This window comes from Ovis canadensis, chromosome 2, assembly GCF_042477335.2.
Source record: "Ovis canadensis isolate MfBH-ARS-UI-01 breed Bighorn chromosome 2, ARS-UI_OviCan_v2, whole genome shotgun sequence".
Taxonomy (NCBI): Eukaryota; Metazoa; Chordata; class Mammalia; order Artiodactyla; family Bovidae; genus Ovis; species Ovis canadensis.
The window spans coordinates 223,841,813-223,868,296 of record NC_091246.1 but is presented as its reverse complement, the minus strand read 5'-3'; the positions used below and the strand labels follow the sequence as shown (position 1 = coordinate 223,868,296).

The 26,484-nt window shown below is 46.2% G+C and overlaps 1 protein-coding gene across 2 annotated transcripts in view; it reads right to left on the bottom strand.

Annotated features, from left to right (window-relative positions):
* Window positions 1-26,484, bottom strand: part of SMARCAL1 (SNF2 related chromatin remodeling annealing helicase 1) — a 53,746-nt gene that overhangs the window by 4,859 nt on the left and 22,403 nt on the right. For both annotated transcript variants that reach the window (XM_069574524.1, XM_069574525.1), the window contains exons 10-16: window positions 25,089-25,154; window positions 17,920-18,060; window positions 14,095-14,313; window positions 7,365-7,435; window positions 3,343-3,445; window positions 1,268-1,450; window positions 143-243 (exon numbers count right to left, since the gene is read on the bottom strand). In XM_069574524.1, the coding sequence (XP_069430625.1) occupies window positions 143-243; window positions 1,268-1,450; window positions 3,343-3,445; window positions 7,365-7,435; window positions 14,095-14,313; window positions 17,920-18,060; window positions 25,089-25,154 (884 nt within the window). The remainder of the gene's footprint in view (window positions 1-142; window positions 244-1,267; window positions 1,451-3,342; window positions 3,446-7,364; window positions 7,436-14,094; window positions 14,314-17,919; window positions 18,061-25,088; window positions 25,155-26,484) is intronic.

Genomic DNA, 26,484 nt, shown 5'->3' with positions numbered 1-26,484 from the left:
TCATGATGAAAGGGGGAGGGCACTACCAGTGAGTCTTCTGTGTGGGTCCCTGGAGAGCTCCCGCAAAGCAGAGGCTCTCAGGGAGCAAAGAAAATACATCACTGGTGTCAAGCCCAACTGCTGGGCCAGCCAGCGGCCTCACCAGAGGTAGTCATCAGCCGTGCCTCTCGCCACCAGGTAGTGGATGCTCACGGAGCTCAACTGTCCGATGCGGTGCACCCGGTCCTCAGCCTGCATCAGTACCTGCGGGGCGTGGGGAGGGATGGAGGCAGGTCAAGGCTGCTCGGGCCATCACAGCCTTGCCTCCTCACAGTGTGTCACACGGCTGGGGGCCTGCGAGCCTCTGCCCACAAACAACCTGTCGTCTGACAAAAGGGGGAGGCAAACACAGCACTGGGCAACATGGGGAACTCAATCTGTAGCTGCGGCTGTGGATGGCTCCCCAGGGCTGGGCCCGGTGCTGGGTACTGTGGACGGAGGCTGAGCTGCAGCTCTGCCACCAGCTGTGACAAAGGGGACCCGGCATACTTTCTGTCCTCCTCCATGGAATGAAAAGTTATCTTCTAAATAGATAAAAATACTGTACCTCGGCAGAGGCCAGATAGGCTCGGGGGTAGGGTGGCTTTTTTATACCGTGGTAAACCCTACAACGAACAATGAAACCCACCAGCCGAGGTTTCTATTCTAAGAAGCCTTCTGCCTCTAAGCCCCCCATCGTCATTGTTATGGCCGTTGCCAGTGTGTGGCAGTGAGAGCCACACCCAGTCAGGATGTCAGGAGGGAAAGACCTTCTTTCTGGAGTTGAGAAAACTTTACAAGTCCCAACAAATGTCTTCCGTCTGTTGCCACAGTAGTCAGCTCATCAGATAAGGCCAGTGGGCACTGTGGCCATGTCCAGGGAACGCCCACCATGGTCTCCCTGCTGTGGCCCCATCATTAAAGTGGCTCCCAGGGGTGGTGGATAAAAGGGGCTCAGGGTGGGAAGGCAGAGGCCTGGGGCCGGGGCTGCCACGTGCTCTCCTTAAGTGACAGCTATGCTCTCTGAGCGTCTTCACGGAGAGGTGGATCCGGAGGTTCCTTCAGCACGTGAGCCTACCCATTGATAATCAGATGGAGTCGATAATCCTGCTACAAAGCAGGGGTTGTGAAGACCTAAGAGCTGTTTATGAAGCTGATGGACAACCAGGGGCCATGAAGCTAACACCAGGGACAGCGCACACAAGCCCCGCCTCTCGCCTCCCCAACCGCCCGGACGCGGGCGCCTCACCCCCGGGTTCCAAAACAGCTCCCCGAACACCACCAGGTCAGCCGAGGAGAAGGTGAGGCCCATGTTGGCGGCGGTGATGGACAGCACAGCCACGGCGGGGCCCGGGGACAACTGAAACTGCTGGCAGAGGTCCTCGCGGTCAGCCGAGGAGGTGGAGCCGTCGATACGGATGTGCTGCACGCGCTGCAGGAACAGGGGGAGAGGCGGTTGGGCAGGGGTGCGCAGAGAACCCTGCTGCCAGGGCTCCGAGCTCTAACAGGCGTGTTCTGAACTGCGCTGCTGGGGCTCCGAGCTCCAACAGGCGTCTTCTGAACTGCTTTCCGAGCTTTTTTCTGGCCTTTTCATTCAAACTGAACCTTGTGTTGACCGAACTGTAGGTTTGTGTATTAAGTAATAAAACAGAGGGATTCCTTGTCCATTACCCCAGTGATAATATTGGTAAAAGTTGAAGTATTGTTAGTCGTTGGGCTGTGTTCAACTCTTTGTGACCCCATGGACTATAGCCCACCAGGCTCCCCAGTCCATGGAATTATCCAGCGTTCTCCAGAATACTGGAGTGGGTAGCCATTCCCTTCTCCAGGGGATCTCCCCCACCCAGGGATCAAACCTAGATCTCCTGCATTGCAGTCAGATTCTTTACCATCTGGGCCACCAGGGAAGCCCGATATTGGTAAAACTATAGCATAATATCATACCCAGGAGACTGACTTTGACACAATCCACTGGCCGTATTCAATTTTCCATTTTACTGAGACTCATGTATATGTGTTCTATACAGTTTTATCCCACATGTGGGTTTTCACATATCTGCCTTCACAGTGGAGACAGTGGATGGTTCTAACCACACAGGCATGCTCTGTGGCCCTTTTATAGCTGTGCTCACTTCCCTCCTACTTCCCTCTCACCCTACTAATCTGGCCTGCATTTTTAAAATGTTCCATGTCAGAAATGCTATATAGAGTCAAACGCTATGTAAACTCTGGGCTGTGGTCTCTACTCAGCATCATTGTCCAGAGACTCATCCCAGTCATTGCATGTACAGACAGATCACATGTACCTATAATTATACATCATGATTGCAGCCATGAAATTAAAAGACACTTACTCCTTGGAAGAAAAGTTATGACCAACCTAGATAGCATACTGAAAAGCAGAGACATTACTTTGCCAACAAAGGTCCATCTAGTCAAGGCTATGGTTTTTCCAGTGGTCATGTATGGATGTGAGAGTTGGACTGTGAAGAAAGCTGAGCACCAAAGAATTGATGCTTTTGAACTGTGGTGTTAGAGAAGACTCTTGAGAGTCCCTTGGACTGCAAGGAGATCCAACCAGTCCATTCTGAAGAAGATCAGCCCTGGGATTTCTTTGGAAGGAATGATGCTAAAGCTGAAACTCCAGTACTTTGGCCACCTCATGTGAAGGGTAGACTCACTGGAAAAGACTCGGATGCTGGGAGGGATTGGGGGCAGGAGGAGAAGGGGACGACCGAGGATGAGATGGATGGATGGCATCACTGACTCGATGGGCCTGAGTCTGAGTGAACTCCGGGAGTTGGTGATGGACAGGGAGGCCTGGCGTGCTGCGATTCATGGGGTCGCAAAGAGTCGGACATGACTGAGCGACTGAACTGAACTGAACTGAAGGTTTCCCTAGTAGCTCAGACAGTACAGAATCTGCCTGCAATGCAGGAGACCTGGGTTCGATCCATGGATCGGGAAGATGCCCTGGAGAAGGGAAAGGCCCCCCACTCCAGTATTCTCACCTGGAGAATCCCATGGACAGGGGAGCCTGGTTGGCTACAGTCCATGGTGTTGCAAAGAGCTGGACACGACTGAGCAGCTAACACTTTCACTTTCAAAGCAATTAAAATTAAAAAAAAATTTTTTAAGATGGGTTAAAACAAACATGTTCATGATTCTAAAAGCAAGAAAAATCCTTCAGAAAGTCTTCAGCAATGGTTCTGGAAAACTTCATCTCACTGCTTTGCTCAGATCTGACCTCAGCCTGCTCAAAACAACTCAGCAGCCAACGCAAACAAGAAAAGCATCCTGTGCTGAATTTCCAAGGGTGCTTACCTTCCTCTCAAGCTCCTTAGTAACTGCATCCAGAACCACCTTATGGTGCGCAAACACAAGAAACTTCTCTCGTCCACTTTCTAGCAGGTCCAGGACATATTCGCTGCATTTAACAAAGACAACAATAAATTGAAAATATATGCAATCCGACTGAAGTTAGTTACTGAAAAGTGACTGCATTTATGGCAGACACCTTTGGGGTACCTCCCTGGCCCATCCACTCCCTCCTCTGAGAGCTGACCTTTCCCTCTCGCCCTCAGAAGGTGTAGGGAAGTCATCTTCTGCCATGTACAGAACTCTTCCATACTTTTTAAGTCATCTCCCAAACACAAATAAGTCAAAGAATCTTTATGTTTCTGACAGGTTACTGAAACATTCTTATAACCTGAGATCATACTAGATAATTAACAGTTTTCACTTTGGCTGCTATTATCATTCAAGTGTGTTTTCAATAAAAACTGAAGTGCTGTCTATAGATCTGAAAATGCCTGGGCAGGGATTAAGAGATTCTTGACAGTAATCAAATTTCGGGCAATGTAGTATTGAGAAGTAAGTAGGAAATGGCAACCTACTGCAGTATTCTTGCCTGGAAATTCCATGGACAGAGGAGCCCGAGGGACAGAGGAGCCTGGGGGACAGAGGAGGCATGTCGCAAACAGTCAGACACCACTGAGCATGTACACACACACGTGTACTCATACTCAGGAGATGGGTCAGGCATAGCCCTCCAGCTCCCTTCCACAGCAGACTGCTTGCCAGGGCCTGCAGTTAAGGCAGTGTTAAGTGAATTCTTTTCGAGGCCAAGGAATAGGGGGTGAAAAGGCCTTGTTTACGAGGTCTTTTTTCCTCCCTTTATTTCTCTTCTCCATCCACTGTGGGTTTTTTAAACGACTTATTTTTTTAAAAATATTTTTATTCTTAATTACTTTTTGGCTGTGCCGTGGGACACATTGGATCTTAGTTCCCTGATCAGGAATTGATCCCACACCCCCTGCATTGGAAACTCAGAGTCTTAACCACTGGACCACCAGACAAGTCCCTATCCATTGCGTTGTTTTCTTGACTTTCTGCTCCTTATCTTTAGCTGTGGCCTTAAAGGAAGGCAGTGACCACCGAGAGCTGTAGGGAGGAGGGTCGCTCAGTCAGCAGACCATAAGGCTTGCCCTGGCACTAACGCCCTGCAGAGGGTTCCCAATCTCAGTAAGTACAGGTCAAGGCTCCTGCACAGGCAGCAGGAAGGTGAGCCTCAGTAGACAGGACACACACATGGGCGTCTGGGCAGAGAACAGACACTGCTCTCCTTAGAGGGCAAATCTCTAAGGCTTCCTATCACAGTATGGGCAGGTGGTGAAAAGGTAAGTGGACAGTCTTAACATTTAAGAATTATTTTCAAAAAACACTATGGTCAACCATAGTATGGAGTTGAGTTCCATCTGTGAATTGTTGGTACTAATAGAATCTAACTAGTTTGAGAGACATAAAATTTGCCATGATATAAGCAAAAAGATTTATTACTACATCATCAAAAAGTCACAAGGCCATAAAATCAACTTGCTCAGGCCATAAACACCATGGACCCCAATTTTCCTAATGCTTTTCTCCCCTGTCTCTCAGACATGGTACTGCTGCTCTGCCTTCCTCGCATCCCTAGGCTATCAGGCTGGAAATATTTGCCAACCACAATAACCTTGGCTTTATATTGAAAGATGTCCATTAAAATGAAAACCAACAACAGCAAAAAAAAAAAAAAAAAAAAGAAAGAAAGGAAGAAAGAAAAGCAACTATCACAGGAAACTGGAGTTTTAAGATTTATGATCTAATTTCTACTTACTAGCTGTGTGACTCTGAAGTTTGAAGATTTACATGAGATTTACTCAGTTTCTACATTTTAACTTATTCAACTTGTTTAACTGATCTCACGAAGAGGCTGTAAATGTGAAATGAGTTAATAGATGTCAGAACTGTTGGAAACTATAAATCACTATATAATTATCATAGGATTTTGAAAAACTATGTATTAGATATGTTAGGGACTGAATGTTTGTGTCCCTGCCCACTAGCTCATATGTTGAAATCCTAACCCCCAGTGTGATGGTTTGGGCTTCCCAGGTGGCCCTAATGGTAAAGAATCTGCCTACCGATACAGGAGACGCAAGAGATGAGGGTTCAATACTTGGGTCAGGAAGATCCCCTGAGAAGGAAATGGCCACCCACTCCAGTATTCTTGCTAGGAGAATCCCATGGACAGAGGAGCCTGGTGGGCTACAGCCCACAGGGTCACAGAGTTGGACTGAAGACACTTAGCATGCGCATACACAACGTGATGGTATTGGGAGCTGGGGCCTATGGGAGGAGATGGAGCCAGTGTCCTTACAAAAGAGAGCCCCAGAGTACCCGCGCCCCTTCTGCAAGGGAGGACACAGCAAGAAGACTGCTGTCTACAAGCCAGGAAGAGAACTCTCACCAGACTCTGAATCTGCCAGCACCTTGAATTTGGACTTCCTAGCCTCTAGGACTGTGAGAAATACAAGTTTGTTAAGGCACATGGCCTATGATAGTTTTGTTATAGCAGCATAACCATACTAAGTCAAGGTCTAACCAAAGTTTCTTTACACGATGGAGAAATGACGAGATTTAAATTTCTAGGGGGAATGGGTGGCTCTGAGCCAGCACTCAAGGGACCCTGGGTTTTGTAGTCACAAGCTGAGAGAGCAAAGGAAGGGCAGACACCCTTGCCATCTGTTATCCAGTGGCACGTGAGAAATAGGTTGGTGGGGGCAAGTCTGGCTGGTGTCTGAGAGAGAAGTTTTCAGGCCATAAAAACCACACCTGGAGTTCATTAGTCTCATAGCAGTATCATAAATGAAAAGGTAGTACTACACATAGGGTAGTACCCAGAGGGTGAAGGAGGGCTGCCCAACACTCAGTGGTCCATGTGGAGAGCCTGCAATTGGAACAATGAGGTGAACTCACTCTCCAACCACATATGAGGATAGAGGGAGAGGCCAGGGAGGCTGGGCGATGCAGGGGCTGAGTGAGGGGCTGGGTAGGCTGCGTGGCTCAGTTTATACACGAAACTTAACCCACGCTGAATTCCTTTCATTGTAACCTAATCACTTGGACCATTATCCTGCCGGAGTCTCATATGAATGCTAAACAATAAAAATTAGGCAAGCTCCACATCATTAGACTCGCTTCAAGCTTCTATCACAGTGATATGTGAAAAGCAGTGGGGGTTTCTTTCTCTAGCAAAAGCAGACAATTTTTTTCAAGTCACTGAATAATTTTAAGGACAGAATTCATCACTTCAGCTTTAGTTTAAAAGGCGGAAGGAGACTCAACTGTGACAACAGCCACTTGCCCGTATCTTTTGAACAAACCCTGACATTCACTTTCTTTCTTATTTAGGGAAATGATGGCTGAAACATGTCTTTGGAGAAGACTAGAGACTCTCTGAAAGGCAGCTTCTAAGTCTTCTATGAAACCCCTAATTTCCTCCTACAGGCAAGTGAGCACAGTTCTCAGAAGAGGAACACTTCACTTCAGTGTTTGGGTTATTCTGCCCTCCTTGGAAGTGGCCTCAGCTCCACTTCCTTGGGTTAAGACATGATCACTCAGGGACCTCAGTCACATCCGGGAGGTGTTCCAGCTACAAGCCTACTTATGCCTCCTGAGCCATGAGGCTGTGGTGCCTTAAACTGTATATTCAAGGCAACTAGGATTCAAGTCTGAGATGATAAAGAGTCTGCCTGAAATGCAGGAGACCCGGGTTCAATTCCTGAGTTGGGAAGATTCCCTGGAGAAGGGAATGGCTACCCATTCTAGTATTCTTGTCTGGAGAATTCCATGGATGGGGGAACCTGGTGGGCAACAGTCCAGGGGGCCGCAAAGAGTCGGATATGACTGAGTGACTAACACAATCATTTCTTACAGAACAATAAAGCCATCCTGATGGACTAAGGTAACAGGTGTTTCTTTTTAAAAAAGAGAGAAGAGAGAAGCGACACTTGGTGACCACTTACATAACGGATGGGATTTTAGCTTCAGCTGTTCTGTTGAAGAAGAGAATGAGGGCTTCTTTTTGCTGCTGCTTCTGTGGAAAGAGAAAGGGGGGCTTTAAAGTCTCCCACTCTGAGAACTCTGCAACAGATTGATGTAATTATTGCCACCATGAGCTTTATAAGTCCCAATATCATGTGGCAGAGCCAAGAGTCCCTGACTTATCCGCTTGCTTTAGCCACGCTGTGGAACTGTCTGGACCCTGGGAGACATGGCGTTATAGCTCCTCCATCAGCCTTTGAGAGCTGTCGTGAGAATCCAACGAGGCAAGGAACATACGAGCTCTTTGGAAGGACATCTCAGGTGGTACCTCAATATCCATACCAAGCTCAGGTGCTCAGCTGAAAGGCAGCCTCACTAAGCATGCTTGTTTACTACAGGTATTGCAGTCTGGTGACAACTTACACGAGACACTGGTCCAAGAAGTTCCCCTAGTCCCTTCCTCCTGCCAAGCTGTGTCCATGCCCAGCTGACTGAGCTCACCTCTAAGACGTGCTGAATCAATTCCAACTGACACCCACTCTATTCGAGTATCATCTCAATACTCTCATTCATGTGTTTCTGGCCTGTCTCCCCATAAGGCAATTGACTTCCCTCGAGAAGAAACCATATTTTCTTTAGTGTTTGCGTCTAAATAAATCCCACTAAGGAATGCTAACACCGGAGGTGCTTAAATAGTTTCATAATAATATGAGAGAACGTTTACTATTGCTCCTGGGCTCCCAGAGATGACAGGGACTCTCACCAGCCTTGGTACAGCCACCATCCTCTTCCAGTGTGGGTTTATAGATGCTCCCACGGTTTGGGCCTGGGCCCTGTGAGGCCAGTGACTGACACGGCAGCTTCCTCATGGGACAAAGAGATGACCCAGCAGTAATAACACCCATGGCCCCGAACTCACTATAACTCAGAGAAGCAGCCACAGCGGGACACAGCTTAAATGACGGACACCACAAGACGAGGGGAAAAGCTACCTGGTCAAAATCGCTGTTTGGCTTTAAGCAGCATCTCTCGTCTAGGTCTTGAGGAGAAACAAGAAAAAGACCCAAGAATCACAGGAATCCATGGGGATCCTGCTACTGACGGGTTAGCAGGTCCATTTCATTTTATACATGCATGTCATGGTGGTGGCCACCGTTGCTCCTACTTTGTGGCAGCAGTTCAGTTTAACAACTCAAACTTCCTAGGAACTCATGGCGAACGTGCGGTTCTGTGTGTGTGTCAGGGCGGCGGCGGGGCAGCATCCATGTGCCTTGTTTCTCAGCCTCGGGCGTGGTCAGGACTCCGATGAGGCTCCAGACACACGCCCAACTTTGCGTGTGTGGCCCATAAGCTCACATGCGGTCCACGCGTGTCCCTCAAAGGGTCCCCGGCAGCAGGTGAGGCTCTCCAACCAAACGCGTCCCTAGAAGGACATGCTGACGGGACAGTGTCTGGCTCCCATCTGGCGACCTCACTGGCAGTGCGCATGCCTCGAGCAGACTGCAGCCCACTCAATCCACAAAATAAACCCCTGGGCCCCTTCAGACACTCCTGTCAGATCCTTCCCCCAACCCATACTTACTCCACATCTGCTATTAGAAAAGGAGAGGGCAAAACAGATGGAGAGATGGTAAAAAAAAAGCACTTTCAGAAACCTTGCCCTGAGATTTAACATGCCCAGAACTGATGTGGGTGTGAGAAAACAAACATCCTTATCACACATGGTTAGGAGGCTGCAGTCCATGGGGTCGGTGAGGGTCGGACACGACTGAGCAACTTCACTTTCACTTTTCACTTTCATGCATTAGAGAAGGAAATGGTAACCCACTCCAGTGTTCTTGCCAGGTACGGGGGCGCCTGGTGGGCTGCCGTCTATGGGATCACACAGAGTCGGACACGACCGAAGTGACTTAGAAGCAGCAGCAGCAGCAGGGGGATGGCATACTGGGCTAACCCTTTTGGTCAGTATATAGCAAAAGTCTTCCAAATACGCCCATATCCCGTGATGTGTGTGTGAGTCACTCAGTAGCGTTCAACTCTTTGCAGCCCCATGGACTGTAGCCCATCAGGCTCCTCTGTCCATGGAATTATCCAGGCAAGAATACTGATATGGGTTACCATGCCCTCCTCCAGCGGATAGTCCCGACCCAGGGATTGAACCCAGGCCTCCTGCACTGTGGGCAGATTTCTTTACCGTCTAAGCCACCAGGGACTCCCTATCATGTGATACAGCAACTCAGTCCTTAACATTTATCTTCAGGATAGAAATGGAGGTACACAAATTCAGATGTAAACCGCTTTTTCAGTGTAGTGTCATTTAGAATAGTGAAAAACGGAAATAACTTGAATGTCCAACTACAAAGACTGATAAAATTATTATATAGACATGTGAGAAAGTATTCTGCAGTGTTCAAATTATTGTTGTTATTTAGTTGCTCAGTCATGTCCAACCCTTTTGCAACCACATGGACTGTAGCCCGCCGGGCTCCTCTGTTTCCCAGGCAAAGATACCGGAGAGGTTGCCATTTGCTTCTCCAGGGGATCTTCCCATCCCAGGAACCTAACCTGCCTCTCCTGCATTGAACAGGTGGGTCCTTTGCTACTGAGCCACTGGGGAAAACCAGTCTTCAAATATTATGTTTTAAAAGAACATACAATGACACTGAAAAGTGCAGATATAGTTTTGTAACCTGCTTTCTTCCCTACTTGAGGTATGTTTATAAGACCCGAATTCTGCTTTTAAAATACGTATGTTGCAATCTCATATCTTAATGGATACATATGGAATCTAGAAAAATGATACTGATGAATCTATTTGCAGGGCAGGAACAGAGACACAGACATAGAGAATGAACTTGCGGACACTGTGGGGGAAGGAGAGTGTGGGATGAATTGAGAGAGTAGCACTGAAATATATACATTACCCTGGGTAAAATGGATAGCTAGCGGAAAGTTGGCGTATAACACAAAGAGCTCAACCCTGTCTTCTGTGACAGTGTAGAGGGGTGGGATCGGGGTGGGAGGGAGGCACAAGAGGGAGGGGATACCTATGTATACTTATGGCTGATTCATGCTTTTGTGTGGCAGGAACCAATACATTATAAAGCAATTATCTTCCAATTGGTAAGCCTGGCATGCTGCAGTCCAGGGGTTACAAACAGTTGGATACAACTTAGCGACTGAATGATAACAACTATCTCCTCCAATTAAAGATTAAAAAAAAAATACTCTGCTCATTACATACGTAAGTTATATGTATACTGATATATAAATAATAAATATTTTAAAGCAAAATACACATAGATTTAATAGAAGAAAATACCCAAATGATATATGCCAAAATTATCAGAAGATGGGTCAATTTATTTTTTATAGTATAGTGATAAAAAACGTTTAATAAATGCTACATATTATAAGCACTTTTCTTTATCAGACTTTATACAGTAGATATCTGCTGTATTTTTAATGTAGGAGAAATCAATAGTTTATCTTAAAAAAAAAAGAAGCTCCCCAAACTGAGTAGACATAATATTAACCCAATAACTATCTTACTTCTTTTGCCGGCCCTGGACTGGGAAATTTTAAATAACCTGCATTCTTTGTTCCTGCCTCTTAGACTTTTATTAAATTAGATCCACTGGGGTTCTGAATTTCTTTCTCTGTGTGGGAATTTGAATGGATTGTCAAACGGCAGAAAGGTGAGCTGATACCATCCCCAGGAAGTCTGTGTGGACCAGTTCTATTTTTCTGCTCCTGGTACTGCTGATCAAAAAACGGCTTTAGACAAAGGATGATTAGAGTTGGCTTTTCTTAGCCAGTGAAGAGCTATCTATTATTTCGGCTCAAAATGAGAAAAAGCTTTCGCTGTACGTTATGCTTTATAAATTGGCTGCTTCACCTTGGCTTCTGTGATTTAAAGCTTTTCAAAAAACGTGGTCCTCTGGATGGGAAGGTGTGAGGGAACAAAGAAAGAACCGCTTTTTGACAGGTTAGCAGTGCTTTGCTTGAACCACCATGTGTAAAATCGCTGGGAAACCTGGGGCTGCAGAGTCACTATTAAAAATGGGGGTGGTGGGGTCCTTTCTGCAGATTCACAGACTAAAACCACAAAACCATGATCCTCCAGTTTAACTCTTTCAATTCAGGATTTCGCAGCCAGTCAGGGCTTGGAAGGCATGTTGATGGCCATCTGGTCCAAGCCCCGCCAGACACTGGTTCTATTTCCTGGGTTAATTGGGGGGTGGACTGCTCCCAGTTGGCATGGTTTGTAATGCACTAAATCGGTGGCTTTATGGTAAGAAGGGTTCTGATGTTTTAAAGGCTCATGCTCATAAATTCATTTGCTACTTGGATTTTCCATTATAAAAAATTAGTTTACATTAAAGAAGACAAAAGAAAACAACATTTTTCAAGAATTTATCCTATCAAAAAGAATATAGTATCTTAGTACCATGCCGAAGGCAATCTTTATCTATTCAATTTCTCTCTCTTAAAGACAAACTTAAATTTCCCAAGACATCAAGGAAGCACAGAGCAATTCTCAAGCACTGTACTGAGAACTCAAGGGCTCTTCTCCACTGGATTCTTGAAGAATTACAATGCAATTTAGGGTCTGTTTTCACAATCTGCAAAATAGCTTTAAGACTCTGGGGTGAAGAAGCAGTGACAATAATCACACAACAGGTGGGATTCAGAGCAACTGCCACCAACCCTTTGTACTTTTCCAGCACCAAGCCTAGGAGGCAGGTTGTGGCTTCCCTTTTCAGGGAAGAAAATATCAACAAATCCCAAAGAATTTAAGGGATCTGCATAGTCACGGGGAGTTATAAACATCCAATATTCCTGATTTCCGTGGCTCAGCCTAGTCAATTTCACATCATCCCCTATTAATTCAGAAATCAAACATGCAGGTTACACCTGAAATCATAAAGGGCCACTCACCTAACCATGCACACTGGCGTAAAGTTTAAAAAATCCTTTCAAACCTTGCTGCACTAAGTTCAAGATTCCCATACTTTTTTTTTTTTGGCTATTCTGCACAATTGACAGTTGCCTCTTGACCACTTAATATGACTTTCCTCCTCAATTCAAATCCCCACTGACTACTTTGCCAGTTGTCTACACTGGCTGTTCTCCATCTGGTTCGAGAGGTGAACTGGTACAGGCAAGGCTGTTCTGTGGAGACTCCCATGAAATACTGATAGACTCTCTTCCACCACATGTCCAAGGAACTAAAACACTTTATAAAGCTTTTTATAAACATTCATACCTTTGCATCTAAAAATAACATGCATCTGAATTTTTTCCTTTTTTTTTTCCAATTTTTTCCATTAATAGTATATATATATGTTCATTGGTTTTCTTGTTTGGTAGATTTCACTGATGGGCAAAAGTTAGCAGACTTGATAATGGCTTAAGAAAGTTTTAAGAAAAAGCTTAAAATCGAGAAAAAAATTTCCATTCATTGAGTTTTTATCTTACTGACACTGATTCTAGCAACAGAACATCTTATTTCTTCTGGTAGTTCCATGGAAATATAATTTGAGAATCACTGGTCTGTATGTCCACAGTGATGTTATGGAACTTTATTTGAAAATTCCACAGCAAAGAGATTATGCCTGCCGTTTCTTCCAGGCCACACAGATTATTGTGTATAATATAGCATAAATTAAACACAGCTGGATAAGGTATTAATATCAGTGCAAAATCCTACACTGTTTCTTCAAAGCTACTAGCCAGTTTTGCTCATCACATGGGAAGATAACATTAAAAAAAAAAGAATCACACATTCTGTCTCTTGTCATTTTATTTATTTTGTACTCTCCCAGGAGGCTGGTATCTCATTTAGATCTAAGTTTCTGTATACGGGGTAATACCAAGCTCAGATAATGCTTTATGATAATGTCAAAAAATGTCAATGACTGTTATTTTCTTGGGAATGAAAATTGCAAGGTTTTTATCCCATGAGGACAGAAACGGAGCTGGTATAGATTACTTTATAGCACTTAGCACAGTGTGACACTGAAGGCAGATACGAAATGAAAGTGTTTTGAAAAGATAAAGCTGCCGTAGTGGAAAGAGCCCTAAAATATAGAGCTAACAGGCTTGGGGACAGCCTCAGCTCTGCCATGGAGTAGGTGTGAGACCTTGGTCGAATCCCAATCTCTGTGAACTTCAGTTTCCCTTTCAATAAAATGGAGGTGCCAACTTCCTGCCAACTATAAATGACTATAATAAGGACTAAAGGGTAAGAAGGTTTGAAAACTCTGCTATATAAATGTTAATTTGTTACTTTGACTAAAGCAAGTGACATGGGATGGTCAGAGGGTTAACATGTACACCAAATACCCTTAGGACTAATTTCTAACAACTGTGACTAGAGAGAGGTACCCTCAAAATACACTAAATGCAAATTCCAACTTCCTTTGAGGCATTCAGAATATGTATCACCATCCTGTCATTCCCCTGGGGTTTATTTTTATGACTGTCCATCAACAGTGATCTACCCAAGGAGAAAGCTGAAAACCCATGAGAGATTTGGGAAGCAGATGAGATAGGCTGAGAAACGAAGCAGGCTCACCATCCTGGCCTTGGGAGGTAGGGAAAAGTTACAGAAAGACAACATCAGGGGACCCCCACGGTGCCCCTTCCTGAGAAGGAACGGCAGTGCCCACGTGGACTTCCAAATCCCCATCTGCTGCCCCGACTCACAGTTTTGTCCTTGGTGGTCATCTCCTTGGCGGCGGCATCCAGGGCGGCTCTGGTCCTGGCGTTGATCTGGCCTGGGGCGACCACCACCATCTTGCGCTGCTTGGCTGGGAGCTGGGAGAGGACGTCGCCCTTGAGGCGTCGCAGCATGACCGCCTCCTCCAGCAGGAGCTTCAGCTCCCCCAGGTTGGAGGAGCCCGAGTAGTCCCATCCCCAGGGCTGCTGTGGAGGCAGAACCGAGACACAGCCTGTGAGACTTCTCAGGACCCGGGGAAGGGGCTGTGACCCCCAGGGACGACTTCCTCACAACATTCTCTTCCCCTGGCTTTGTTCACAGAACTTCAGTTGGCTTTCAGGGATGACTCAAACCTCCAGGAAGACAAATGAGAAACAGGAAGGGAATAGGAAGAAACAAAGTTTGGAATGAGGTGAACCAAAAATGTATATCATCAGTTCAGTTCAGTTCATTCCCTCAGTCGACTCTTTGCAACCCCATGAAGCGCAGCATGCCAGGCCTCTCTGTCCATCACCATCTCCCGGAGTTCACTCAGACTCACGTCCATCGAGTCCGTGATGCCATCCAGCCATCTCATCCTGGGTCGTCCCCTTCTCCTCCTGCCCCCAATCCCTCCCAGCATCAGAGTCTTTTCCAATGAGTCAACTCTTCTCAAGAGGTGGCCAAAGTACTGGAGTTTTAGCATTAGCATCATTCCTTCCAAAGAAATCCCAGGGCTGATCTCCTTCAGAATGGACATGGCATCTCACAATTTGGTGTTACGCTTTCTAGCAGCAAAGGGAAAATGCCACGTGGTTTGGTGTCCATTACATTCAAGAACAAGCGAGAGGGACTCCCCTGGGGGTCCAGTGGCCAAGACTCCTTGCATCCAATGCTAGAGGCCTGGGTGTGATTCCTGGTTAGGAAACTAGATGCTGCAACTAAGACCTGACTGAACCAAACAAATAAATATCAAAAAGAAAAAAGAACAAACAAGATATTCAGCTTGTCAGGCTCTTCCTATACATCAAATGCAGAAAGACTCTTCCTCAGGGCTTCCCCCACAGAGCCCACTGCCCAAGGTAAGAGACGATGCTGTGATATCTTTATTTGGTGGGGTTAACAGGGATTTATTTACAAAGCTGTGCTTCCCCAGTGTGGGTTTCACCAAGCGCGACCTGGTGGCTGCCATCACAGTGGCCACAGTGGTGGGGGCAGAAGGGGAGAACCCAGAACACAGGTGCAGCCGCATCTGGTTGAAACCAGCGGTGGGTTTTAGAGCGCCCAGGCCGTCTTTCATAAAAATGGTTCCTTCACCAGCAGCTCACAGGCGGCAGCGAGTGAGAATGCCTACTCGCTGCCATACAGCTGGAGGAGACGTTACCAATTAAAAACCCTGCCCTTCACTAACAATCTTACCAGAAATAGAACTGACTTCTACAGTCTTGTAGAAAATGAGGGAGCCGGGGTGCCTGTTGCCTTAGGGTTTCAGTTGCTCATTTTCCCTCATGCCTCACCCCACCCAGTACTGTGAACCGCTGTGGGCAGGGGCTAGGCTTGCTCATTTTTGAGGGCCAGTGGACCTAGTATAATGGTGGAGATGTGGCAGGTGTCCTTTGCTAAATGGGGAACAGGAAGAGACAGCCAAAAGTAGAGAAATAAAATGATCAAAAACGGCTTCTTTCTTTTTTTAAAAAAATGCTCTGAAATCAACTGGAAGTTCTCAGCAAATGCCTTCACACCATGGGGTTGAAAATAAGCTCAGTATGGGACATTCTCTTTAGTGGCTTCTTTTATTGCAAGAATCTGGCCACAACTGAAAAAAAAAGTAGATCTGGCCTACTGGCTGCATTATATAAAAATCATGCCAGGAACAAATGGATATCATAATTAATTTAGGTATCATGCTCCAACATTCTAATATTATCAGCTTTTAATCTTGCAGATTAAAACCTGATAATACCAAAGGTTTTAATATATGGAATAACTACATTTCAGCAAGCTTTTTACTGAAAACTTATCAGGGAGCAGGCATTGGTCTAAGTGGAAGGAAGGATATGAAGATGGGGAAGGTACTAACTTTGTTTTCTTGGTTGCTGGGGCAGCAAGGAGGAGGGAAAGGGTGAATTTGAGGATGTGAAGGACTGTGGAGATGGTGGCCAGGAACACAGGGAGGGATGGCATGGTGGTAAAGGCAATGAGCTCTGCTTCTAGCTCCTACCACCCCTGGCTCAACAAGGCATTATCAGGGACCAGACTGTCGAGGAGGAGAAGATCCTTTGCAGAAAGCGGATCGCTTGCAAAGAGGACAGAGGTATAAATCACACATGGGAGTTCTGAGTGATCCAGACAACCGTGTCCAATCTAATTTGGACTGATCCACAGGGAAACTTAGTTAAAGAAGTGTACAGCTTTAAGTATATTCAAGGACAGAAATTTCTTGCCTCAGTGACCAGCTAAAAATGGTGTGTAATTAACTTTGCCAGGCTCCACAAGTTACACGATAAGTACTTTGTTTGAATATAAGTGGATATTTTCAAAGTACTTGAAAAGCTTTTCTCTTTTCAGGAAGTATTTTAAAATAAGGCAGATGATCGTTTTTATGTCATGAACTTGCACAGCAAGGCTCTTCTCTCTCAGGTGGTGTGGCGGGCAGCCACTTCTCCAGAGTGTCAGGGCCAGCCATGCAAACAGCAGCTTGGCATATCTGTGATTTGGTCACCAAACAGGAATCCTTGAGGTCTGAAGTAACAAGGCTTTGAATCCAGCTAGAGCCTCTGTGACAGGGGCACCACCCACAAGAAAGAAGCCGGCATGAGAATGAGTAATTAACTAAGGGGGATGTCTGAGGGCTTCCTTGGTGGCTCAGACAGTAAAGGGGCAAGTTTGGCATCCAACTTTTTTTTTTCACTCTTTTATTTCCCACATCATTAATTTTTTTCTTCAATTTAAAAAAAAAATTGAGGTTTTAGAAATCATGATAGCATTTGTGTTTATAAGGTTTGCTCTGCCCTTTTTGGAAAAGAGGAGCTGTGTGGACTGCGGCTTCAGGGGCAGCCGCTTCTCTGGCTCTGTATTCACAAATAATCGGTAGGTCAGAGGCTTCCAGCCTGCGGACCAGACACGGTTCACCATCACGAGTCAGGTTCACCATCACGAGTCAACATCTGAGCCAAGGTGCACTGCTTCGAGCCCGCCAGGCCAGCCTGAGACCACGCCCCCCAACTCCACCTGTTCAAAGGCTTCCTCTGTCTTCTGTGCACCAAGCAGGGGGGCCCTTGGCTTCACCTAAGCTCACTTCAGTGTCCTCCAGTCGGGCAAGAGCTGCAGGCTCTCGGAGATCCAGGCACCTGTGCACCACCCACTGGTCGCTTTACCAGAAAATACTATCGAGCATTAGAACTAGGAGGGGCTGCTCTTGTCTAATAGAAGACACTCCAAGGCCAGAGTGAGGGGTGAAGCGGAGCTAAAATCTGAATCCAGCTCCATGGCTGGTCCCTTCTGACCATGCCATGGCCGAAAAGAAGGAACAAGAAGGAAAGTGTGACTGTTGTATTTAAAATGGATAACCAACAAAAACCTATTGCACAGCACATGGAACTCTGCTCAATGTTATCAGCCTGGATGGGAGGGGGGATTTGGGGGGGGATGGATACATGTATATGTATGGCTGAGTCCCTTCACTGTTCACCTGAAACTATCACGACATTGTTAATTGGCTATACCCCAATACAGATGGTTTTTTGGTGTTAAAAAATAATAAAATAAAAAAGAAGAGTGTGACAATCAGGGTGAAGGGTGGGTGGGGAAGAGAGGGAACGGAGAATAAATACCCGCTTGGCGCCACAGTAGCGAAGTCCAAAGGCATGGAACTGAGGGAAGAAGGTTGGCTTGACGGCAAGGATCTGTGTGTAGAGCTCCGCCGGCCGGGACATTGCTGGTGTGCCCGACAGTAAGATCACCCTCTTGGCAACCTAGAACACAAAGAGCCAAAGGTGCTGAGGCACACAGAGGACATGCAGGGCATGTCCCCAGCACCCTCTCACTAGGAGCTGGAGCTGGTGACCCTGGAACAGTATATTCCGTGGAATCCAGCAGGAAGCAAGACCTTTGCCTCCTGGCATTCTGACCATAGGTGCTTCCCAAGTTCACTCATCTTAGATCCAAGGCAGATGTAGATTCCAAACACACTAAGACTGGCGTCACTCCAGGGCTCTGTGTGGCATCAGCCTGGGAACTCTAGGCGAAGGTACCACAATCAGAGAGAAAGAGCAAGTGTGCTCCGAGAACCTCATGGTTGGATCCCTGTAAGAGGCTGGGCGTCATCTTCTAAGCTGCCTTGGCCAAGCCCTCGGTCCACATCTATTTAAGCACTTAGCCCCTTGCACTGCGTTCTATCTTGTCTGACTCCCTCAACTAGACTGCAAGCTTCTTGAGATCAAGGACTGAGCTGGGTTCCCTTTGATTTCCTGTAGCACAGTCGCTGGCACAAAGTAAGCACTCAGTAGGTATTCACTGTATGCCGAAAAACATTCACAAGGAAGCTAACCAGTGTCCTAGGGACGGCAGGGTAAACATGAAGAATCCAGCATTGGAAGAGGAAGCATGGGAGACTGCAGCAGCTCTGAACTTTTTCCAGGATGGATTTCTGACATCCAAGCAGAACCTGTGATCAGACAATGGCACCTAGGACCAGCCCTTTCGCACTCCCAGGAGGAAGAATCTGCGATGGCCTGTGTATTAAGCCTCTATTTGATTTTCTTTAGAGGAAAACAGAAAAAACAACAGAAAAAAGTGTCACTAACCCAGCTGCACAATGCTTTAAGCCTGGATATCCCTGACTCAAGTTCATTTTGCAGTTAATAAGGACTTTAAAAGGTGGGACCTGGATCCATCTCCCCTAAACGCAGTCCAGGCCTGTAGCAGGCTGCTCAGCCAAAGGCAGAATGGGTCTAAATAGTTGGTTGATTCCAATGACAGGCTTCAGATTCCTCATTACCCTGACATCCACCTAATCCAAGGAGATCAGACCCCAAATCCTACTTCTTACTCAGATGAGAAAGAGGGTGAGAGAAAAAAAAAAAAAAAGAGAGAGACACTCCCCACTGGATTAGAATGCAGAATGGTCAAAGATCACTGGAGGTACAATCCATTTCAGCTCTGGGAAGGGACCCTACTGTGGGGCTCAGTTGTCTAGAAACAGCTTGCTAACCACTGTAACCTTGAGTTAATGACAGCAGCGTAAGGCAATTGCATGCAGTCAATCACCTAGGGGAGGAAATTAGGTTTTCAGATGGATACATGGCCTCATAAAAATAAATAAATAAAGGTGCAACAGAGGGAAGAAAAATAATTCTTTATAAATATACAATATATACCTTTCTCAAGATGCACTTCTGCCCTCTGAGCAACCACCAATACCTAATTCCATTATGACAGGAGAGCTATGAATTTCTCCAGCTATAATTTTCCACAGTTCAATTACCCAGGCCTTCTAATTTCCTGCAAGGTTTGATGTAGATTCATTAAAATAACAATGAGCTTCTTGAATGACGCCTGTAGCATCGCTTGCCTTGGCTCAAGATTATTTCAATGAAACGGGAGAAATGAAAAGTCTTATCAGTAAGAGCAAATCAGCTCATCATCCCAAACCTATTCCCCACATCATTGTCATCACCGCTGCCATAGCCTGGGGATGGAGTCTGGGTAGCAGCTCAAAGATTAGCTGATGGAAATTAACTCCAGGGTTCTCTGCCAGGTGGTTACAGGCCAGAGTTAATATGGAGTTAGCCTTCCCATATACTGTCCAGACCCTATAGGGCGTGAGGGGACCGATGAAAATGGATGCTTGTGGGTGTTAAAAAGCATAGGCAGCATTATGGAAAACGAAAAAGGCCAGCTTTGAAAAGAAACCAATAGGGTGTCTCATCTATTATGGAATGATTTAAACTGCTCAGCCCCAACACGTTTATTGTCATCACTGTCATGCGTGAGGCCGTTAATCATGCCCGGCTGCTCAAGGTTCAGATGTCATCCTCCACCTCTGGAACTTCCCATTTAGGAAAGTAGAAATGTATACAGCTACACGAATCCACAGTAAACTGAATGCCTTAAGTTAACTCTTACCGAACCAGAGAAACCCACAATGGAACAATGCAAAAAAAAAATAAAAAGAAAGATTTCTATTTAGTGTCAAGAGAAGTTGGGTCATTCTCACAAGCAGGAGATTCCTTCTGCAGATGGCCTGATCACCCTGGGGGAGAGAGCAGGCCCTCCAGCTGACACCACTCCCCCTCTGACCTGAAGAGGCAAACAGCCATCTCTTCAGAACGCAGAGAGACTGGGTTTCCTACTCCCTGCTTTTATATCACAATGAAAAGATGGCCACAGGGCTTTCCTGGTGGCTCAGACAGTAAAGAATCTGCCCACAGTACAGGAGACCTGGGTTTGATCCGAATCAGACAGATGCCCTGGAGAAGGAAATGGCTACCCATGCCAGTATTCTTAAGTGGAGAATCCCATGGACAGAGGAACCTGGCAAGCTATGGTCCATAGGGTCACAAAGAGTTGGACACAAATGGGAGACTAACACACTTCACTTGCTCTGAAAGAGTGTTCTTACAGGGCTTCCCAGGTGACACTAGTGGTAAAGAAGGTGACTGCCAGTGCAGAAGACATTAAGAGACTCGGGTTTGATCCCTAGGTCAGAAAGATCCCCTGGAGGGCATGGCAACCCACTCCAGTATTCCTGCCTGCAGAATCCCATGGACAGAGGAGCCTGGTGGACTACAGTCCATGGGGTCGCAGAGAGTCAGACACGACTGAAGCAACTTAGCATGCATGCAACACCCAGAGCTTGGCTGCAAATCCACCGAAAGGGAACGGATGGTACACATTACGACAGATTTATGCAGCAGAAAACTACTTGTGAGAATGAGATCCTGTCATCGGTAATGAAGTGGAATGATTACCAAGATACATCATCAAGGGGGAAAAGAAAGGTAAAAAACAGTGGTAGAATACTCTAGGGAGGGAGATAAGAAACACACATCATGTCCTGACATGGGCACAGACCAATTTTTAGAACTAAACCAAGGGACTGGGGATTCAAGGTGAGCACAAGTTATTTTTCAGTGTACACTCCTTTGTGCTATTTGAATATGCCATCTGGTGAAACTGCTTTAATGAAAAAGGAAAAGAAAAAGCTCGTATACCGTAGATCACTAGTCTCATCTGGTCTAGCCAATCAACAGAGATGAAAGGACTCTACTCACACAGAAAGAGAAACACCTGTTTATTAGGAAGGATGGTGAGATTCTTCCTCTCTCTACAGAAATAATCTAACTGGTTTAACAATAAAAAGCACTATAAATAAAACACCACTAAGGAAAACTCAAACACACACCTCACAGCTCAACAGGGAAAAGTCTGACATCCTTCAGGGCTGAGGTCACGAGGAGAAAAAGAGCGTGCGATGATTTGGGCTGAGCGAGAGTGACGATGGTGATGCATGGGCAGACTGAACTTCAGAGGCAGCTGTCAAAAGGTAAAATCACTACCCAGAAATCCCGAATGTAGGAATTTGTCCTAAGAGGACAAGGTATACAAGCTCTGAATATATGGATGGTGTTCATGTGCAGAATTATTTATAACAGCTAAACAAGGTCCCACGCTAAGGGTTAAATTATGGGATGTGACCATACCACAGAATGCTCCTAAGCCATTAAAAATGATCTTGTCCTGCAACTGATGTGTCAGAAAAATAACCAAACTGTTAACAGAGGTTTTCTGTGTTGGGAGGGATGAAAGGTGGTTCTATTTTTTGTGTGTGTGTGTGGCCATGCCATGCCCCATTCAGGATTCTAGATGCCCAACCAGGGATTGACCCCCACCCCCCGAAATCCCCACCCCTCTGACAGTGGAAGCTTGGTCTTAACCACCGGATCACCGGGGAAGTCTCAAGATGATTTTAGTTTTAGTTTTGTCCCCTATAGCTTTCTGTCTTGCTTGCTTTGAACCCATTGAACAACATGGATGTGACCTGTACAATTCCACTTAAGCAGATATTTTTCAACAACAGGTTAAAAATTCAACCACACGGATGAGTCTGAGGATGTGGGGGAACCGCAGATACGGAGGGCCAACTAACTATAAGCAAGTTAAAGGCAGACTAACCTCCACGTTGTTCAAGGGTCAACAGGAAATGAAAATAGAACCACTTTGTTAAGCAGCCTGGGAAAATAGTGCCATAGAGAAAGAAAGTTGCCACCTTTCCCCAGGGTACGGTGACACCAATTTCCTACAACACGTCCTCTGCACGCAGCTGCTGTTTTCATCCATGAAACCCACATGCTCTGGCCTAGCTGTCTCACAGACAGTGGGATTGTAACCTAATTACCTCATCACGAACATCTGCTGAAAATCTTGACATACTAATTAACAGAATGTAGTTCTAAGAGATCCACGAGTGGAGTGAGGGGAATAGTCAAGTGGTATTAAATTAGGCCCTTATGTGGCTTTTCAAAGGCATTGCTTTACTTCTTCCCAACTTCTTCTTATTCCAAAAAATACCTAGCTTGACTCGTTTCCTTAGAGCATCTAGATCAATGGTTCTCAAGAGAAACGGGGAAGCATAATTCCCCTCCTCTTGCACCTGGGCTTCCGTGCTGGCTCAGCTGGTAAAGAAGCTGCCTGCAATGTGGGAGACCTGGGTTCGGTCCCTGGGTTGGGAAGATCCGCTGGAGAAGGGAAAGGCTACCCACTCCAGTATTCTGGCCTGGAGAATTCCATGGACAGAGGAGCCGTCCATGGGGTCGCAAAGAGTCGGACACGACTGAGCAACTTTCACATGCCACACACGCCACCTGGGACACTTGGCCATATCTGGAGATAAGTCTGGGTGTCACAACTGGGGGTACCAGTGGCATTTAGTGGGTACAGGCCAGGGATGCTGCTAAACATCCTACTGATACAATGCCTAGGACGGCCCTGTGGACAACAAGGAATTACCCAGCCCAAAATGTCAACAGTGCCAAGGTCGAGGAACTGTGATCTAGATGAAAATACAGCAGAGAGATGACAGATCTGATCAACAGGATTAACACAGGATGCCTCATCCTCCACCCCTACTCAAAGGTGCCAACAGTCCAGCACCACACAAAGTCAATGTTATGGATGACAATGGTTTTGAGACACCCATGAACAGGCTTATATCCACGGGTCCTATTTTGATACATTAATTCACCCAAGTTCTATGGTAAATCCAGAGTAATATATACTAGTTTGCAGTTAAAAATTTGTTTTAAATGTGTCACTCTGAAATATACCCAAGATATGAAAAATATTAACACTGTTTAAAAGGTCTGGCTCAGAAGCACATATTTCAGAAAACAATATTTAAGTCCGGCTTGCCTGCCAGGTGATAAGTGCATTAACAAGACAGTTGCTAAGAAGCTTTCCTAGTATATCTTTAATGATAGCATCTACCTACTGTACAGTTTCTTTTGTCTAGACAATCAAGGGTACAGATTTAATTTTAGTTGTGGCTGTAATATTGAAACCACGGTACCAAAGTCTATTAACATTTTTCAAAAGAAAACATATTAAAACCTCCCAAAACAAGGGTCACCACTCTGGGAAAAACATTCCATTTATGTGTGTGCAGAAAGGGCTCTCAACCTATAAACATTTATAGGTAACTTGAGCAGAGAATGAAGCTTTTAAGTAAAGTACTTTTAAGTCTAGAGCAAATACAGTTCTGCTTTGGAAGATGTATCATGTTACCAGTTATTCTGAATGCAAAACAAACTTGAAATGAGTAGATACTTGAGTGCCTTTTGTGGGCAGGCAGAAAAAATTTTCAAGTGCTAGTAAGTTTCACCAACATTTAGCATATTAGTTTTCTCCAGCTTAGTGCGATTATGCTTCTTTAAGGCAATACAAGCTGCAGTTTTAAAACAATGGTGCAACCCAAAGGCTGCTTTACTAGAGCTCAAGATAAAAAGGCACTTTTTTTTGTTCAGTTCATACAAATCAAAGATTGCTCCAGAGTCTTCTGTGAGATATTTTCACCTTGTTATGAGAAAAAAGATTACTTTTCTAATTGTACAATATTTTTCTCCTAAAGGACCAAAAAACTCACTACAGAAAAATGGAAGGAAATTTGGGGCTTTCCCCCTGTTGGGAGTGGAGGGACTAGGACACACAAGAGACACCAAAGTGTGTGACACACGCAACATGGCACTTAAACTGCAGGTCAGAACAGAATGCTTTTGGATAGATTCAAAGCTGCACTGTACACACATAAAACACACACAACACACACATACACCTTCTGCTTGGAAGCCAGGACCCAAGCAGACAAAGCGTTCAGCACGGGTTCAGACCACCCCAGAAAAGGATGTGGACAGCTAACCTTTCTGTTAACAAATCAGCCTTAGGATGGCCCCAGAAAATGGTATCATCTTATTATTATTATAAATTAATAATATTAATTATTATAAAGCAGGTCTCAGCTTTGTGGCTGAGACCCACAATACCCAGTTGATACCCACACTTAGTTCTGAGTCTGTATGACTGGTTGCCCTTGGTTCCCAGCACTCCAAGAGCTCTGCCCCGCAAACCACTGAGCAGATAGGCAGGTCCTCCTGGACAGTTTAAGATGGGACACTGCTGGAGGCTATAGCTCTGCCTTGTCCAGGAGGACCCTAAGGAGGTTCTGGAGTGAATCCTGACCCGACTCGTGACCTTCAACAGGTCTTCATGTATGACAGACAACTACACTGACCACTAGCTCCTCAGCAGGACGTTAGGAAGAAAAGTGAATCTGGGACCGAAGTCCTAAGTAGAGATGCCCTGGGTCAGTGCTAAGTCATGTCCGTGGGCTGCAGCCCCAGACTCGCAGCCCCTGCTCCCCTTGGACCCCTGTCCAGCCCAAACAAAACACAGGGCATCTCGGCACCCCGTGGGTTCAGGCACCAAGTCTAGCCTCGGCAGCACTCACCTTGAGGAGGGGCACAGCTGCACGACAGCGGGCAGTCTTAATGTTTTTGAGGAAGTGGGATTCATCCTGTAAAGAAACAGTCACATAAGTGGACAAGGCCAAACCCTGCGTGGACAGAGAGAGAGCCCACGTCAAGCTTGACCCTAGTACAGCATCGCCCTTCTTGTTCAGGGAGACGGCTGTGGGTGTGGCTAAGGACCAGGCTCTGGGCATCTTCTCTGCAATGTTTTAGGCAAGCTGCTTCATCTCTCAGGGACAGTTTTCCACCTGCAAAGTGGGGCTGGCGATCCCCTGCGCTGCCCACCTCACTGGCTGCACTGAACAAATCTCTTTGCTGGTTTCTAAGACACCTTCCACTAATCAGTGTGCTGAGGACCTGGGTGTGCCCTGCGCTGGCGCCTGGTGCTGCTGCCCAGCGTGTGCAGTCTCCTTCCCCTCCCTGAGCACCTCCTTGGCTCCCACGTCTCTGAAGGCACTGGGATGGACTGCGACGATCTGCGTGTGCTTCTGCCTGTCCTGCTGGGCTATGGCTCCCTGGAGGCCAGAGGCTGACCTCCTGTCTCCATACCCACAGCAGTGCATGGCCCTGCACAGGGGATGACCCTCTAGTTGGCTGAGCAAACGGATAAAGGTGGCTCCTTGCAATCAACCTGCTGCCGGGAAACCCGAGGCAGAGCCTCCACTGCAGCTTTGTTGATGCGTATGTCTCAGAGGCTCACCAAGAGCTTTCAAGAGCCCTTCCCTTTCGCTCTCTCTAGGTGAGATGTGTGCTTGACAACACGAGCAGCAAGGTCTGTGGAGCCACTGTCGACAGAGAATCCTATTTTTAGAGGAGGGAAATACCACTGGTAGTTTTCCAGTTACACGTTTGCATAAAGACCCTTTCATGTCATCTGGAGGCATCAGGTTCACCTGTTCTGCCAAGAAGAAAAGTGAGGATACGCTTACATTGGAATTCATCCATCGCACGCTCCACCCCGAACAGTCTGTTACCTGGACTTGGGGTGGGAGCTGGCCAGATGTGGGCGGAGATGGGAGAGACTCGCACCTTTTCAGGGTTATATTTGTGAGCCTTGTGGACACACTGAGTGCTGGAGAGGAGGCCAGCCTCTCCAGACTTTCCTTCTGGAGCGTGAGAGGAGTTAGAAGAGGGCAAGTGGCAACTACAAGACATACCATCACATCTGGGAGCAAGACTCTGAAAGCTTCTCCAAAAATGGGTAACGAGTGCTTTTGTGTGTATGTATTTGTGGTGGGAGGGAACATCTTTATATCGGCTGAAAGAAAATCTATTAGCTATTTGAGCTGCACGCCTGGGTCATGCCAACAAAGAGAGCAGCAGATGAAGGCGCAGGCCCGTGCTGTCCAGGCTGTAGTTCCTGGAGTTCTGGGCTGT